The 18822-nt window shown below is 36.9% G+C and overlaps 2 protein-coding genes across 3 annotated transcripts; one reads left to right on the top strand and one right to left on the bottom strand.

Annotated features, from left to right (window-relative positions):
• Nucleotides 1-2573: 2573 nt before the first annotated feature.
• LOC129256966 (26S proteasome non-ATPase regulatory subunit 6-like) lies at nucleotides 2574-18177 on the bottom strand. The gene is made up of 7 exons (XM_054895196.2): nucleotides 17969-18177; nucleotides 16549-16694; nucleotides 15560-15779; nucleotides 14441-14549; nucleotides 7593-7761; nucleotides 6803-6908; nucleotides 2574-5543 (listed from the first exon to the last, which is right to left on the bottom strand). The coding sequence occupies exons 1-7, from the start codon at nucleotides 18170-18172 to the stop codon at nucleotides 5475-5477; spliced, it is 1023 nt and encodes a 340-aa protein (XP_054751171.1). The 5' UTR covers nucleotides 18173-18177; the 3' UTR covers nucleotides 2574-5474.
• On the top strand, nucleotides 9946-14270 carry LOC135153640 (uncharacterized). Of its 2 annotated transcripts, none has more exons than XR_010293119.1 (2): nucleotides 9946-10047; nucleotides 13084-14270. XR_010293119.1 is itself a non-coding variant. In XM_064097388.1 (2 exons), exons 1-2 carry the CDS (start codon nucleotides 9963-9965, stop codon nucleotides 14057-14059), a joined length of 1050 nt encoding a protein of 349 aa, XP_063953458.1. In that variant the 5' UTR covers nucleotides 9946-9962; the 3' UTR covers nucleotides 14060-14260. The 2 variants fall into 2 exon arrangements, 1 of the variants encoding a protein (XP_063953458.1); XM_064097388.1 differs by having other exon boundaries at nucleotides 13095-14260.
• Nucleotides 18178-18822: the final 645 nt, after the last annotated feature.

The following is an 18822-nucleotide window of genomic DNA, read 5'->3' as shown; positions in this document are numbered from 1 at the left end:
ATTAGCCAAAGTCAAGACGAAAACCAGATTGAGACGCACAAACCTCGGTCCAAACTCCACTCGTACAGAAAGTGCAAAGAGATCCAGAATAATAAAAAAATACGATATTTGTTATGTTTTATCAAAGTAATCAAATTTCATTTAAATAATCATTTATAATTACACTGCAGAATTCACTTCAAGAAAACTTAAAGGATTCTGCTTTTCCTCACAAGAACTTGACCCAAAACCATCACGGACGAAATACATCACTCAACATTGGTAAAAATAAATATTAAATAATAATAATAATAAATAACAGACATGAATAACCTATACTATCGCATGTAAACAAGAACTCGAACCTCTGTACCAGGATATCTTAAGAAATACCTGGTTGGTTTGCCACCACTCCTTTTTATTATCCTAATTCGCTTAACTTTCCTATCGTTATTCATATACACATTATTTGTTTTTTCTTTAATCATAACAATGTAATTTTCTCCAGTATTAAAGACTTCATGTTCCGGCAGTGACGCAGTGAGCCAAATATTGAGATGGCAAAAGCCCATAGGTGACAACGTTTTGAGAAAGCTGCAAGTGAGCGAAACTTTGGCTTTTTTAATGAATATCTAATTTTCTGCGGATAGATTTTACACAATTTCCAAATAATGATTTCATATTTCGCCCACTTTCCTTTTTATACCTCCTCCTTGTTTCCTTTGATTATTTGGGGGTCTAGTGCCCCCATACGTCAGTGATAACTGATTAAGAAATGTAATGATTTAGGCTATAATAGTTATCAGGTCAAGTCCCACTTTACAAGGTTGAGGGAATTATTTAAAAGGGAGCTTTTCAGAAACTCGTTATCATCATTAAATGATTACAATTTTCCGTTATGTTGGCCTACGTCCATCCTCCTATTCTTTCACTCCCCCTCTCTATCTTTCTTTCTCTCCCTCCCTTCCTCCCCCTCTCTCATATCTTTTACTGTTTCACTCACTTTCTTGCTTTTCTTTCTCTTTCTTTCCCTCATATATTTTATCCTTTCTCTCTCTCATTTCTTCATTTTTTTTCTGCATGATTTGCTTTTGACGTGAAGGATGTAATGTGAGATTGTGTTTTGGATGTGTGAGGGTGTGTGTGTGCGTGTGTGTATGTCGAATGATGGCCAGCCAAGTTTAATTTTCACCCTTTATTCGGTGTAAACTACAGGGGCCGTTGAACGGTTTTGAAAGGGGGGACTGATCATGCAAAAATCACAGATGGTAATTTTTGCGTTTTGTATATATGGTTTTGGAAAAGAAAATGGGGGCTGAAGACCCCGAATCCGCTGCCCATGTGTTACTTTTAATGTGTTATCTTACATAATATTTATGTTGGGCCCCAATTCAAAAGCATTGCTTATTAGGGATGAAAACCTTTCATTTATATGTATTGTATTATCTTGTATAGATATTTCATTTGTATTACAGAGACCTGAAAGGTCGCTATTTGCCAATTCTCCCCTCTCATTTTGTTCAAATTTCCGCCTTTTTTTTAATTCTTGATGTCTTTATCCCTCCGTTAGTTTCGTGTTTTTTGCTTTCAATTCTCGTTTTTCTCTTCGGCTTGTTATTAAAGGCCCTGTAAGTTGCCCGTGAGTTTTTGGTAAGTTTCTTAGGGCAGCTGTATACCACTGTAAAAAATATTGGGTAAAATTTTTACCACCACGAGGCTAATTTGGTCCAACCAATTTGGGGTAGTATTTTACCCATTGCGGGGAAGCATATTGTCCAGAAAGGTTAAAAAATAAGCAGCAATTACTTTAGAATGGACAAAATTTTCATCACACTGGATAAATAAAAATGCTTAAAAGAAATGTTTTATTTTGCTTCGTACTTTTTTTTTACTGTGGGGGGGGGGGGGGGTGGCACACTTGGATACGTAGGTGATGTTCTTTTGCACTCCCCCTCCCTTTCCCCTTCTTTATTAACTTCCATTCCTTTGTGGAAAAAATAAATGAGATAATAAAAAAATAAGTTAAAATGAGTTAAAAAATAAGCTCAATGAGACATGCCCTTACGCTCAAGGGCAGAGGCTCTCGTTTGACCCTTTCCTTTCTCCAGTTTTTTCTTTCCCAATCTCCGTTTCCCCCTCTTTTGTTTCCATCTCTCCACTTTCTTTCCTTCCTCTCTCCTCCCATTTTCCCTTCTCTTTCTCAATCTTTTCCTCTTTTTTTTCTTGAATTCCCTTCCTTTCCTTCTTTTTTTATTTTCCTTCTTTTTCCTCTCTTTCTTGCAAATAATAGACACCCTTCAGCTTATTAGAAGTATTTGAATATAATGGCGATCTTCAATCTCCCCAGACTATACGCGCCATTCTTTTTCATAAGTAGGTAAGTATAGAGTTGCAACGTCGATCTATTTGTTAAAAGCTTTACATAAAATGATGGCGCTCTTTAAAATCTAAAAAGAAGTATAGAAATGGATGAGAATCGGAATCGGGGTAGACAAAGCAGGACATGATTATACTAGAATCAATAGTTTAATTTTGAGACAAATCTCAAATCAAACACAGGACTCGCTGATCAAAATGAAATTGAAAAAAAAAAATTAATTTCATACTCATTCCACAGAAATATTTATTTTGTAGAGTAATTTACGCTGAAAAATCACAAGTACATCTGTGCACATTTACATATCTTTCAAAGTGAAATCTTGTTAAAGCATTGTAGAAGAGTATATTCATATAAATCATCAATCCAATACCTTGTACCATGATGTACTTAAGAGTTAATTTGATCTCAAGATGGATGGTACCATGATATACAACAAACATTTGGATTGATATCAATGGTAAGTCTCTAGAAAAAAACATTTACTAGGGGCTTAAATCGACCTAGGAAATTAATTTATGTTAAAGGACACTTGGTATTGGCAATATGTAGTTATTTGTTTACCCTACTGCCAAGGGACCTATGGCTTTATATCCTCTAAAAGCGAATGCAGAGAGGGCCTTTATCTTACCACATGGCAGAGCACAAATTGGTTTGGAATGTACCTTTTTTTTGTGGTACATAACTACCAAGTTTTTTAAATAATGACATGGGTTGCCCAATTCAACTTTATTGCATGCTTGTTTGGTTTAATGGTTTAAATCCTTTTTGTATCTACCGGTATATTAAACCACCATTCAGTCCCATTGCCCTTAGCCCTACTACAAGTTTGCTTACGCCAATTTTACTCAATGATCATTTAATCTATTATCCACTTCATCTAAAATCATTTTGTGTATTGGATTAGATGAACTAGTAGTAGACCAAATGGCCATTATATAAAATGGAGGGAATGAAAAGAGCAAGGCAGTAATTAAATAAATCATCAATTGATAAAATGATAATTAGCACAAGTATCATTCCAAGTGAATATATGACCTAATGGTAATTAGACTGAAAGGTGATTAAACCAGGAAAGTGGTCTAACCTCCTCCTTCCCTGATTAAACCAAAGCGATGATTAACAACAAAGGGTTTTAAACCAGAGTAATATTAGATAATCTGAGAATTAGACTAATTGGTATTAGACCAACAGGCTACAGATTTAGAAATGTAAGTTTCTAGGTGAGTTTAAACTACATTACCTCACTTGGCATACAAAATATATACAAAGTGCTGAATAAGCACAAAGATAAACACTTTCTACCACACTGTCACATAAAGAAATTTAGCCACTTGTTAATTGCATAAATATTAGTCACATTCAATGCCTTTTCCTATGCCTTGTGTTAAAATATGAATAGCAGTATGTTACAATCTACTAAATGTTATTTGTTGTTTAGAGAGACACTCTGATCTAACAACATTATACTGCATATGACATGAGTATTTAGATTATATCAAAGGTAAAGCTACTTGAATATCATTTCGTCAACAATGTTTGTAATGTGGTAGGACAGAGTTAGACAATAATTATCTTTAGAGGCACTATTAGATATAGAATTATACAAGATCAAAACTAAGAGATGGTTTTGGAGCTCCTGATTCAAAATTCAAATGTCCTAATTCTACTAAAACAAATCACTTCTTCAAGGTAAAGATAAGTTCAGGCAATGAGATTGAATTGCGGTGGAAAATACCTAAAAGTGATTGGAGAATGTGCTTGTAATGCACATAAGAATGAATGTATGCTGTAAGATCACCAAAATGACTTGATATTTAATGCATATTGTTGTAAATCACATGCACTGCACACAAACATACAATTCGGGGGACTAAATACAAATGTTCAAAGAGTAAGTTCCAGCAGCTTTATTCATAAGTTAAATTTAAGGGCATCTGAAGATCAATCATTTTGCATTTGACCATTTTACCATATGAATATCCTTCCTAAATAAATTAGGCAATACATGTAGGAATAATTCTACCATTTCATTTTTCTCTAAACATTTTCACTTAAAAGCTATGCCATTTTTATTTAGTTTGTGTGTGATGCTTGTGAGATATATTTTTGAATTCTACAAAATTGTGAAATATAAGCTAAATAAGATCTCAAAGAAAGATTCATAGCTCTGCTCTAATACTCCAATGTTTAGCAATAGTTTGATACCATTTTCATTGGTTGAAGAAACAATAAGTTAATATTACGATAAGCATACTCTGTAGTACAGGTTTCTCTCCCAAAGTCATATTTTTTAGGACAAAAGAAATCTGTTCAACTTCAGCAAAATTTCAATCAGGAAATTAAACAACATACGGTTTGCACAATCTCGTCTGGAAAAGTGCTTGAATTTAGGCCATTATTTGACTGAGAGAACTAAACTCATGCAGACTTAACAATGTGTATTTCTTGCATCCTGTAACTATTTTTTAGCACCCAGTATGTGCAATGTTTCCAAAGTTCAGAATTGTCCAGACAAACTTCCTCACTTATTCTATAAACATAAATTATACACTTCCAGCCTAATATGATTTTTTCAAAGTTGCATAGACTAACTCATTTCTTTATTACCTTTTAATGTCATGACTTGTTTGGAGTAATGTAATGAGATTTCCCATGAATATACAAACAATGTATTTTGCACTGAGTTTTTTTACCAAATATTAGCCTCATATCCCACTTACTCTATACACCTTCATATTAACAGAGCATTATAACTGAACTTTGTTATGCCATGTGTGGACAAGCCATAAGAGATGTGTACATCCAGCAGATGATACACATATTTTACAGCTATATCCTACACGTTTACATGTATAAATAGAATAAAAATATTCTTTCAGTCATATTTTACATCAATTAGATTGAATACTACTAAACTAATATGACACTTATCCATTTATATTGAGGCAAAAAAAGTATAAGCTAGTATATATTTGAACAAAGATTCAATGTCTTTCTTGCTCAAGCATAAGATGATGTTTGAAGATGTAGCCTTCCAATTAAAGGTTTGTATGAGGAAAATTGCAAGGCATGGCTGAATTTCTTCATGTGACAGTTTGTTTGTTCACTAATTGGTCTATATGTTGATAACTCTACTCAGCTTCTGTACTCTGTTCAGAAGAATATCACCCTGCTTGATGGTAGCCTAAAACATACAAAATCAAAATGAGAAATAAATAAAGAAAATGAGCATAAGACATGTTATCAATCACTTTCTATCAAATACTACAAGAGAGATAAGGATTTAGATTGTAAATGACATCATAATACAGGAGCATAATATCATACTGGTCACATGTTTCAGGTTGCTGCTTTCAAACAATGTCACTAATTGCTGTTTCTTCCACTGAGATAGGAGGAATGTTTGGCTCATCAAATTCAAGTGAAGATTGATAATAACCAAACAAAAAATGAACTTTTCTAGGTACAAAAATAGAACATATTGTTGATAAATAATTAAATGTACAATGATATATATCATTAATCAGGCACCGATTATCTAGTTGCCTAATCAATGGTGCACTATATATTACCCTGGCTTTAGCTCCAGCTGCTAAAGGCGCTTGGTGCATTCAAGGAATAAATCCAGCCGGGTACCTGTTCACCTCACCTGGGTTGAGTGCAGCACAATGTGGGTTAATTTCTTGCTGAAGAAAAATATGCCATGGCTAGGAATCGAACCCACGTCCCTCTGATTGAAAGACGAGAGTCGTAACCACTAGACCACGATGCCCCCACTTATTACATTCACAGAGATAATTTATTTCGCCAATGGAGCAGATAAATCATTTAAAAGGCAAAATCACATCATCTTTGGTTCCGGATTGCCAAATTATGAAAACCAATCTATTTTCAATGCACTTTTTTTTAATGGAAAAGGAACAATGAACTTCACTTTTAAGTGAAGTAAAGTGGTTATCTAAGCAAACTTCCATATCAGTGTACAGCCAGGTTTAACTCTATACTAAACAAGAATTTTAAACCACAATCCTTAAGCTTACCAACTTTGCATTTAACGCTGCATTAATAGAAAGTAGCAATATGCAGCAAAATGCAGCATACTACGTACAAAAATATTTGGTTGCAATAACACTTTTGCATATGGGCACCATCGGCAATGCGAGGCCCATGTCTCGCTTTAAATTTGAAGGCAAGACAAAAATCATGACAATACACAAAAAGTCATTAAAATCTATGCCGTACTGAGACCTTTTCTTTGATTTCAAAGTTACAGTATTTCTTTTGTTTTGTTTTTGACACATTTTTTATTTCAGAATTCAAATAATTTGCACTTGGTGAATGGGTTGGTAACATGAAGTGTGGGTCTAAGCTCACACAAGGTTAACTAAACACGTAATATGAATGAGTATATAAACAAAATGGGGTATACTTTTGGTCATTTACCTGATACTGGTAATTTTTGCTGTCTGGTCGATTTGTCTCAACAATACCACCAACTTTGTCAATTTTGCAATGAAGCCTTCCAGCTGCTATAAATCTAGAGAGTTCTCTGTGAAAATAACAATAGTAGTATGAAAACTGCTGAATGAAATTAGATAACATATACATCAACAGAGACATCCATAATGACACTTTGAAGATAAGTATTGAGAGAATGGTTGCTTTAATGATAAATCTGTATCATGAAAAGCTTTCTTCTTTTAAAAAATTGTATCTTATATCGTGGGTGACATTCATGCTCATTTTTGTTGTGATTAAGCAACAACAGCCAAGACCTTAAATGGGCCAAATAAACTCCCCTCTCTCTCCCTTCCCCAGGCTATGCAATTTCAAATAACCCAGGATATACAGGGTTTATTGGAGTTTTCTTTCCATACCACATGCTATTATGTATCATTTCACAAAATAAGTGACAAAAAATAATGACTTGCTAACTGATACTTTGTGAGCATACCTAATTGTTGATTTCTCGAGATAAAGCTGTCATTGCATTAGAGGACAGATTTTAATTGGATAACACAAGAAATCACTGGCTTTGCAAAACATCACAGAGAAAATGGTACATCATGCACTATGTGCCATGCAAGAACAGTATAATATTATTTCAATTGATAGTAACATTTCTGAAGAAGTTCCAATAAAGAACTCTCTCTCTCAAAAAAAAATCCAGACTTTTATTAACATCACCATACTACAGTCCATGTGAAAATCTAGATGGTCACAGGTTACTCACTGGTCAATGAAATCCACACTGACCCCAAATGTGTCAGCCATGTACTGCAAGGTCAAGCTACGATAAGACTCCAATAACTGTGTGTAGGCAAGAATCCTCATCTCTCTAACATAGTATCGATAGTGGGGAGCAATCAGCCTATCTGTCTTCATTTCCTGTTCCACATTTGCTAATAACAATTGGAAAGAAGAAAATATGTATTAAGTACAATACACTTCAAGATTTGATTTCATCTCATATTTGAAGGCATTTGAGCACAAATTTTCAAAATCACTTTTTAATAATGGTAAAATTATCATTTTTGCATGTTTTGAATGTGTTCTAAAGTCCTTGGGGGGGAGCTATATCTACAACAGTTGTAACTATGCTGGTTGGTAATGTTTGGGAGAAATTGAGAACTCAAGGTAATAAAACCCAACTAAATATATTTTTTAATCAAAATAAAGGATTTAATAGGGGGAGTGGAAAATTGCGTAGTATGCTAGAGTTTTTCGTATATAAGCAAATTGTGTAACAACGAACAACCTAGCTACAACACTGATTTTCCATTCAATACAATTTATCTTTGGATAAAATCAAAGATGTGTGTGAATGATGACATTTAATAAATCACTCCCATCTGGTACAATATGATTTTGACCTCGATTCCATCTTAGTTCATAGGAAATGTTAGATATTCAATCAGAACATTTCAACGTGCCTCTGTATACCTTCTGTAATCTTCCTTCATCCATACTAACATTTTGAAGATAATTGTTCAAATCTATAAAATAATTGTAAAATATTTTTTGAAATATCAATATGCTTATTTGTTCTACATTTCAACACATTGTAAAACATATTCCTACATTGATACCTGAGTATAAAGCTCTTTAGCAATGATTAAATATGCTTGAATACATTTTTTACAACTTTGCTCTACAAAGTATCTGCAAAAATGCACCTTGTAACCCAGCTATTGACATCATTCAAAAATAAAGGGAAACTAGTGAGAGGTGGGCTTTTGAAATTCTTTTGAAAATAAATGTTAAATGACACATTAAGTGACACATTAATGGGCAATTCCATAGGTTGGTGGACATGAGCTCAATGTGTCTTTGTACATATAGCCCATCTGAACCGTAACGTGAGTAACCACTTTATCTGCACCCCTAGTAAAAACCATGTGTTCTTTATTTTTTTAATTATATACATATTTGTCTCCCTAATATACTTCTTTGAAATGGATATAATCAACTTTCATAAAAGCCTTGTATGAGGACACTTTTCACTTATGTCCACTTTTTATTTTATGCATGTCCAAATCATGTAACATGAGTAACCGACACATTTCAAAAATTTGCCAGGAGCATAATGAAATTTCCCAAGTTTTGTTTTTATACAAAGGATAGGCAGAATGCGTACTATGTTGTGATAAAGAGATGTGGAATTTCTTTTCGGTATCCAACGCAAGGTGTTCCTTTTGTGTTTCTTACGTAACTGCGAATTTCGAGTTTTCTCGTTGCGCTAACACGCATATCTTTTCCATTCTCGGCTCAGCATTATTAGCTCGCACACGTTTGGAAACCAGCTCCAGATTTTCTCTACGAGTCCTGCTACCGTATTTTTCCCGTCAAGATAGCGGCATGGACGTGGACGAGACCACGCCCGGCCCAGCCACGTCTCACAACATTTTACAAGCCATCCAGGCTCTTCAACGAAAGGTGGACTCTGCCTCCCGGAAATCTGCCAAGCCCGAAAGCTCCCCCTCCTTCAAGAGTGAGGGAAACAAGCAGCAATACGACCACGCCCAAAAAAATTTTCAGTGAATTGACGACGCTCTGCATTCGCTGGAGGATATCGATATCGAGGCCGCAAAGGAGCGTCTACTCGAGGCATCCGCCCTCCTTACTCAGAGGCAGAAACTGATTCGCCTGGCAGACCGCTCCCCTTTGGGCTGGGCCACAGTCAAAGAGTATATCGCAGACGACCTCGCGGAGAATTCCGATGACGTAAAACGTCTCAGAAAGGTAATATGTTTTTAATTCCAGAATATTTTATTTTTAACAAAATATATCAAATTTTTCATACGAATTTTAGCAATATTTGACTGCGTTTTATACCACTGTGCATTTCTTCATGCATTGTTAATTTTTTCATACGCGATTTATTTTCAGGCGGAGAAGGCTGCAGCCACCAAAAGGGCCGAAACAGCCAAAAAGTCAAAGATTCAGCCCCCCTTCCGGGCCCCCCGCTCTTCTGTACCTCCTCGCATTATGCCTGGGACTTTTCGTCGCTTCAACCCCTACCGTCCTGAAACCCGCATCTGCTTCCAGTGTGGCATCGCCGGTCACGTCCGCCCCAACTGCCCCGCTCTGCGAGCCGCTAGAAATGCCGTCAACCAGCAACAGCCATCCAAGGCCCCCTTCTAGTGCCCCACCCGCCTCATCTCTCGACCCGCCTTCAGGCGTGCAAGGTAAATTGAGAGAATGTTTAGCATTCTGGAAAAGTGAATTAAAAGCTTCCAAGTTTGTTTGCGATATTATCGAGTACGGTTATAAAATCCCCTTTGATAAAGTACCTCCCCCATTTTATAGCAAGAATAACAAGTCCAGTTTGGATCACCCAGATTTTGTTGAAAGTGCCATCTCTGAATTGATACAAAACAGATGTGCAGTAGAAGTAAAGCAACGCCCTTATTGCTGTAACCCTCTAACCGTTGCCGAAGGCAAAAAATTACGCCTAGTTTTGGATTTACGTCACACAAATCAGTTCATTGCTCAATCTAAATTTAAATATGAAGATCTCACTCATATTGCGCAAGTGCTTGGTTCCGAGCAATTTTATTTCTCATTTGATTTAAAGTCCGGCTATCACCATGTCGACATATTTCCCCCTCACCAGCAATTTTTAGGGTTTTCTTGGACCCATTCTGATTCCGTAGTACGTTATTATGTATTCACTGTACTGCCTTTTGGGCTCAACAGCGCATGTTATTTGTTCACTAAATTGACAAGGCCACTAGTGTACCACTGGCGTTCACATGGTATAATTGCTTACATGTATATTGATGACGGCCTCATCATTTCACCGTCTTATGAATCCGCTTTAGCAAATTTGGCAGTAGTAAGGCAAACTATCCGGCGCAGCGGTTTCGTTCCCAATGAAGCAAAGTGTGCTTGGAACCCATCTAGTAGAATTCTTTACTTAGGATTCCTCATCGATTCACCATCACGCTCGATTTTTGTACCTCAGTCGAAACTAATAAACTTAGTTCAGAGCACTGACGAGCTTGTCTCATTTTCTAAGGCTGCTGCTCCTGTCCCAGTGAGAAAATTGGCCTCATTCGCCGGACACGTCATTTCAATGAATCTCGCTCTCGGTCCGGTGGCGAGATTGATGACGCGCGCAACTTATCGCGCAATCGAATCTCGGTCTTCATGGTCCGATTTGATTTTTATTTCCGAATCTGTGCTCAATGAACTGGTTTTTTGGTCTGCCAACATTTTTTCGCTTAATGGATTTGCATTTTCATATCGCCTTGTACCGACCATGCAAATATTTTCTGACGCCAGCGATCTTGGTTTTGGTGCTCATGTCCAAGATCATTCACACCTGCATGTCCACAGTTTGTGGTCACCTTCTGAGAAACTTCAGAGTTCCACTTGGCGCGAATTGACGGCTGTTTATCGCTCACTCAAAGCATTTTCCAGCCATTGCTTTAACCAAAAAATCAAGTGGTTCTCTGATAATTCCAACGTGCCTCGAATCATTAACTATGGTAGTGTTAAGTCCGATCTTCATCGTATCGCGCTTGATATTTTCTCTTACTGTCAGTTGCACGATATTGTTATTTCACCGGAATGGTTACCCAGGAGAGAAAATATTTTAGCAGACAAGATCAGTAAATATCGCGATTATGACGACTGGTCTATCGACGATCATTCTTTCTCACAAGTAGACAACTTGTGGGGGCCACATACAGTCGATAGGTTTGCCTCCCCCCACAATGCCAAACTTCCCAATTTTAACGCAAGATGTTTTTGGTGGGGCGTTTCCGCCGTGGACGCATTTTGTCAAAATTGGGAATTTGAAAACAATTACCTCTGCCCGCCGGTATCGTTCATTATTCAAGTAATAAAGCGCATGGCTGCTTGTAGCGCTGTCGGCACACTGATAGTTCCCCGTTGGCCTACCTCCCATTTCTGGCCTTTCATTTGCCCCGACGGCATCCATTTTGATGCGCACATTCACGATTGGAGGATATTAAATGCTTCATTTACTCCCTCCTCCTTGCACAAAGACAAAGATGTGTTTTGCGAGCAACCGTCATTTTTGACCCTAGCATTACGATACGATTTTAAGCGCTCGCCTAGAACTTCAAACACCGGTTTTTGCTCTGCTGACTTGGGTTATTGTCCAAATTGTATTTGAAGCAAACGAGTCCTTATCATGATCAAGTACTCATATTACGATATTAGCTTTTTGCATTATACAGGCCGATTTGTGCGCCCTTCGTTCCTTCTTTTGTACGATACAGGCCGATTTGCGGGCCAATAATATTATTATTATTTTGTTCTATCGAGGCTGATTTGCGTACCTATCATTATCTCTATTTATTCTATCCATGCCAATTTGCGTGCCTAGTCCCCCCCCCCCCCCCCCCCGTTTTGTGATATACAGGCAGATTTGCATGCCTAGGTGATGTGCAGCCCTTGCTTGCATTGTAATCACACCTTGCTTAGGTCAATTTAAGTTCCTGGCAACTTTTTACCCTATCTGTTATGCCTTCTTTTGCGTTTCTCGATAGCTAATAATCATTGCCCAGCTCTGACCAAACATGTTCAATCTTTTGTCATTGTTGTTATTTTTCAGTATTTGTCACCTGAGGTAGATAAAGAAAAGAAATTAACTTTCCGACGTTGTAACACATAGGAGGAAAGTGGAATTTCTTTTCGGTATCCAACGGAAGGTGTTCCTTTTGTGTTTCTTACGTAACTGCGAATTTTGAGTTTTCTCGTTGCGCTAACACGCATATCTTTTCCATTCTCGGCTCAGCATTATTAGCTCGACTTCCCACCCCCCCTTTTTTGTTCTTACGGCTTTCCCCTCACCCCCCCCCCTCCCCTGGTCAAACTTGCATTACTTAGTATTCAGGAGCAAGGAGCAAGGGAGTGCGCCCTCGCTCAGTACCCTGGGACGCAACCACGTTTCCTCCATGAACTAATATGGGGGTTTTTCGTGGCCTCCGAGTACTAGTGTCTCGTACACTAGTCAGATACTGGGCGCCTTGCATCCTTCTTATTCGTTTCCTGTCGCATTGTTATTCTTTTGATTAAATCTAGGTCTTTTGGATACCTACTTTTGAAAGAGTACGTATTAAGCAGCTTTTGGTTCTACTCATTACTTTGTTTCTTGAAATTTCTCACTCTGCTTACTGTTACAGTATGTATGTCAGTCTTTCGACTGATTTCTTTTTATTAATTTTGTCTAATTTTCTTGCTCTCATGAGCTAACTTTCAGAAACATGGTCCGCCAAGCAAGACTCCATCTCCGATCCGCATCTACGCAGCCTAGCCGCTGATGTTCTTCCATCCCTACTCATGTCTGCCAAAGCTTCATCTACCACATCAAAATACAAATCCCGTTGGGACAAATGGGTCCAGTGGGCGAGCTCCAAATCTCTACCCACATTTCCAGTCCAAGCGTACCACCTCTGTCTATACCTTTCCCACCTGTCTTCCGTTAGCGGAGCCAAGACTCTAGCAGATAACAGTCTCGCAGGCCTTCCTTCACCCACAGATGACCCGATGGTAAAAACAGCAGTGCAGGGGTATAACCGGACTCACTCTTCCCCTGTTTGTCGTAAGGAGCCTGTTACACCAGAAATCCTGTCCCATCTTCGCGCATCACACGGTCAGCTCAATGCATCTTTAGCTGATCTACGCATTTTGTTTATATGCTTCATTTCTTATGCTGGATTCCTACGCTTCGACGACCTTAGCAGGATAAGAAGGAAGGACTGCACTCTTCATCATGACAGGCTAGTCCTACACTTACCCTCTTCTAAAACCGATCAATTCCGCCAAGGCAGAGATGTTACCATTGCTAGGACATCCAACCCGACCTGTCCCGTCATTATAGCCGAGCGATATTTCGCAGCTTTAGGCGATCCTCCTCATTCTCACCTACCAGTGATTCGCAGGCTTGCTCGTTCCAAACGCGGTCTAGTCGCCACTTCTCACGGCCTAAGTTACACCAGAACTCGCGAGATTGTCCTGGAGGCGTTGAAGCCCTTTGTTCCCGACGTCTCTAAGTTCGGTTTGCACAGTCTCCGGTCGGGTGGAGCTTCATCCGCTAGTAACAATCGAGTTTCTCCCTTTCTGATTTCACAACATGGCCGTTGGAAGTCAGACAAAGCCAGGGACACATACATAAAATCGGACGCAACGTCAAATCTTCTTCCTTCACAATCCCTCGGGATTTAAGCTTCAAATCCCAATCCGTTATCATTGTTGTCGAGTTAATTTTCTTGGCTGTGTTTTTGCTTATGCATACTTTGCAATGTTCGTATCATTCTGAACAAATATGAGTCTATTGAATAAACAGCGAGCTAATAATCATTGCCCAGCTCTGACCAAACATGTTCAATCTTTTGTCATTGTTGTTATTTTTCAGTATTTGTCACCTGAGGTAGATAAAGAAAAGAAATTAACTTTCCTACGTTGTAACACATAGGAGGAAAGTTTAGTTCCTATCAATAATAAGTATGAGTCAAGGTGTCTCCAAATGTAATGTGGGTAACTGTGGAATAGCCCTAATGCACACTAGCCATTGTACATTCACCTTGACAGAGGTTTGTATCTTACCTAGAGTCTGAAAGAATTCCCCATACCGACACTCATACAAAGAGAAGAGGAATGTGCGGAGTTTGGGCAAGCTGTGAAGAACTTCAAGAATCTCTGACCCTTTTACAACCTGCAACCAAATGATAATTGCACAAAATAATTATTCATTCAATAAAGCACAAATATTCAATGACTTTTGAAAATGGTCATCTAACATTATATACCGGTAACAGTCTGTTTCATGAAAACATGCTCTAAATTTTGACAGATAAAATTACAAAGAACACCAGATTACTTGTACAGAATGAATCTCATAAGACTGTGAAGCAAAATCATAACCACAAAAAATAAGAATATTATTACTTGCCTTGAAGGGACTAAGTAATTTAGTTTATTCCTAAATATAATCTTCAATACTAAAACAGAAAAAGGTGAATTACAACAATTCTCAAGCCAAATTCTTTGTACAGGCATGATCTCCATGCATCACATGCCACTGTCCAGGGCCAGTAATGTGATCTGCAAACTGGTTGCTCTCATTTATGGTGAGAGGATGTACTGTAGCTCAAATATTTGTCACATTTTGAGATAGTTAATGACTTCTTTTTATCTGTAAAGATCTGGTATTGTTGATTATATACTAGGAAGAGATATGGTACAACTCTCATTCTGTCCGAAGCACATAATTGTAATTTTGATAAATTAATTTGTCCCATGTGGATTCGAAATGAAATAACTGAGAATTCTCTAATCAGTGACTGCCTGAAATCATATGAATCATGGCAATACACACAATGAGCTCACTAATATTTAAGACTGCATCACTGACATAATATCTTGACCAGTTTATATTTGGCAAAACTTTCAATTAATCCATGTAAAGCAAATTTACTCAAATGCAAAGTAGGCTATAGCATTGAAATATTGTCAATACAGGGAATAATTTTCCTGTTCCTGGTATCACATCGCATATTGCTCCACATTTTTTAACGTCTGCTTAATAAAAAGTCTTTTGTGCAGAAGATAGGACTGAACAGATCTTAGCTCAAAAGCTTCCGCTTATGACCAAAAAAAATAATCAAATTTGGTAAGCAAAATTATTCCCTGCAATAGAATAATAAAACAAATAAAAAACCTCACCTTAGTTCTAAGTTCTGTCCTCTCTAATGCTATCATAGATACAATGACTGTGTATTTGACAAACTGTTTGTAGTCCATTAGCTCATAGGAGGTGAACGTTGAGACAGTATCAAGAAAAAAGTTAGCAGCCGTCTTGAACTCCCTGATAGACATGTTGTAGACACCTTGATAGACTTTGAGACGATTTCTTCTATCCCAGTCTCCACCCTCATCAATCATGCTATTATAAATTAGAATGATCAAAAACATACAAATGGTGAGTTTTAACAGTTCAGTTACAAAAGGAAACTTGATCTACCATGACAGTTACCAGTATACTTCCATACAGTATTAAAGGAAATATTGCATTGCTTTCATTTCATTTTATCTTATTATTATTTCATCCTATTCAGTTATGAAATTATAAGATACTCTTTTTTCTAGGATATGTCCTGCCTCAAATGAGTTTGGACTTTCAATTTTTTTTTTACCTGGGTGATAATATTCAGTTGTGTGATAAAAATTTCTCTACAATCCAATTGAGCAGGTTTATTCTTAAATATTAAAGACACATCATAGTGAAATTTCCTCACCTAAAATTTTCACATAACATTAATTTCAAATTTTTAATCAACCAAGTGGGTCTATGGTGTTAACTTAACCATCCATACGGATGTTAATGACTGTAGTAATCATGATCACAGCAATTAACTTAAAAATCTCAGGTGGTTCCTGTCTGACCTCAATGTTTGAATATGATTTTAACATTAGCTCCCAGAGAATAAATATTTTTAGATCCTGAATAAAGTTAAACAATCCCTTTTAGGTTAAAACCTAATATTAAAAAAAAATATATATGATCTGCAAGAACAAAATGTTCATCAAGTCAATACATTTGAGGCAAATGATTCATGAATGTACCTTGGTACATGTACAGTAGCTTCAGAGTAAATTTGCCTTGTTCATAATTGCAGCTTCGGAGGAAGAAGAATTTATCTATCTGAACTCACCTCTTGGCCTTGTCTATATTCCTTGTGATAACATCATTATCATTCCAGAAAAGTCCAACACGGATGAGATGAAAGATAATGTCAAGACGGTGTCCTAAAGCAACTGTTTTGTCAAATGCCTTCCTGAATACAGTCATGCAAGATTCCTAGAAGAAAAAGATATACTAGTTTTGATATGGCCATGTCCACTTGTACTTGCTATACTGGTTACAGATGTAAATTTTATTGTATTTAGAGAGCTGTAATGTTTAGATAGCCACCCAGAGATTTATTTATATTGAGTTAGTTAAATTAGAAAGTTTACTGCTAATTATTTAACATTGATGTATTGGAAAGTGAAGACTTGCAACATGCTCCTGCTTTCTATTTCTTTGATAATGGATTCAAACATCTATTATGCTAAATACTTGTATTACAGATAAACATTTAATTGATGAGAACGTAAAATCTATGGTTTTTAATTCTTTTCTTTTATTGTGTTCAAATTTTTTGAGATCAGAAAACTGGTTCAGAAATTAAGCATCAGTGCAATCTGATTCAGTCCAAGTTATAATAACAATATACTTAATATGACTATATTAGATAAGCATTAACTAGAAATATCACTGATGGTGATTAATACTAGAACTGAGTCATCCTGTTTTTTTTTCATTGACCGGTGCCTGCCCTGTATTTTTTGACAAAGCCCGGTGGTGGACCGCTAAAATAATGTATATGTATTTCATCATTTTAGCTGCGCAACGGTCTGAACAAATTTGCACTGGTGACCGTCATCGTAAGCAGGCCCGATGGACCGCCAGGTTCGACTCAGGCCTATAAGTTAATACCCCCACCCCAAAGACACCTTTTCCAACTCATTTGGAAAATGGGTATTGCATGTCTTTACCACAAGACCAATATTTGTGCAGTGTTTGAATATGCAATGAGTTTTGGCAATACCATGCTATTACCATGGAAATATTTCTGACCCATGCAAAAAAATGATCCTTGCACATCTTTTTTTCAAGACCAATGTGTGTGCCAAATTTCAAGAGAATTGTTAAAAACTGAGGAAGAAGCTCGATCCAAAACATTTGTAATGGACGAATCACCCAACCAATCCCTGATTCCTATATACCCAATTCAAACTTTATTTGGGATGGGTATAACGATAAACGATTTCTATAGCAAGAGCTTGAAACGAATAAAAAATAACTTGTGTAGTTATATCTTTAATCGAGCACTAACTGATGCATTTTCATGAACATTTAATTTTAAAAACAAGTTAAGATGTAAATTAATCCACAAGATTTTTCTCTGGATTTTCAGCAATGATAATCCTACAAAATATTGGGCACTACACTACATTCTTCAGCATTATTCATAAATCATTCCTTACAATGAAAACTCTAGTTCTCATACTACCAAACACTCTACCTACCTTATCTCCTATCCGACAGAAAAATTCTGCTTTTGCTAAAAGAGCATCCCGGACTTCAGTTTCTCCAAGATTCTGTTCAGCATCTTCTAGTGTTTCATCTAATTTCTTCATTTCTGTCTGATTTTTCTCCTTCATCGTTTTCAAGAGAGCAGCATCTACTTTCCAGCCAAGTTCTTTGCATACATCTTCATAGAATGGAGCCATACCTTCATTTAGGTAAAAATAAAATGAACAATCAAATTTTGACTAATACTAGACTGTCTCACTGTATATCAAGGATTTTCTGCATTTATAAGTCATAATACCTAAATGCCTGACAACCAACAATTCATAAAAGGGAAAACATCAGTGCATGATCAGCTACAAACAAGTACAAATGGGTGAAATATGCTAAACTTTTGTCGTCCTACCCTATATAATGTTGTAAAGGCCTCGATTATTTTGGGGCTTCATTAACCCTAATACTGAACTAGGAAAAGTTTACGATTTAAATTTAAGGCAAAATAAAGGGGTTCAGGTTTGTTTTAGACAATCCAAAAGCAATTAAATACGGCATTCACGATGTCAACAACCCGTTGCTGCCCTCTGCGTTTGTTTGGCGAAATCTGACTAACAATTCAAACAAAGACGGCGAGATTGAAGCCAAAATAATGCAGTTTCCGATGCTCCATGTGGCTGAAAATCATGTTAATGATCGATTAAGTCAGATTATTTGGGGAAAATATACAACCTCAGTACACTCATGGAGGTAAATAGTGATATTATCTCACTGTTTATTTGGTACTTTTATTAGACATTACAGCTTCCGATCTTTGCTGTTTCTGCTCTAAAAACCCGCAGACCAGCTTGACCCA

Source organism: Lytechinus pictus, chromosome 3 (genome assembly GCF_037042905.1).
Source record: "Lytechinus pictus isolate F3 Inbred chromosome 3, Lp3.0, whole genome shotgun sequence".
In the NCBI taxonomy this organism is placed as follows: domain Eukaryota; kingdom Metazoa; phylum Echinodermata; class Echinoidea; order Temnopleuroida; family Toxopneustidae; genus Lytechinus; species Lytechinus pictus.
This window is presented reverse-complemented; position numbering and strand designations above follow the sequence as displayed.

Coding starts and splice junctions, on each gene's coding strand:
- LOC135153640 (XM_064097388.1), top strand. CDS start 9,963: ATGCCGTCAACCAGCAACAGCCATCCAAGGCCCCCTTCTAGTGCCCCA. Junction 10,048..13,094: donor CCCGCCTTCAGGCGTGCAAG/GTAAATTGAGAG, acceptor GCTAACTTTCAG/AAACATGGTCCGCCAAGCAA.
- LOC129256966 (XM_054895196.2), bottom strand. CDS start 18,172: ATGGCTCCATTCTATGAAGATGTATGCAAAGAACTTGGCTGGAAAGTA. Junction 6,909..7,592: donor AGTGTGGATTTCATTGACCA/GTGAGTAACCTG, acceptor TTATTTTCACAG/AGAACTCTCTAGATTTATAG. Junction 5,544..6,802: donor GCAAAAATTACCAGTATCAG/GTAAATGACCAA, acceptor TGTATGTTTTAG/GCTACCATCAAGCAGGGTGA.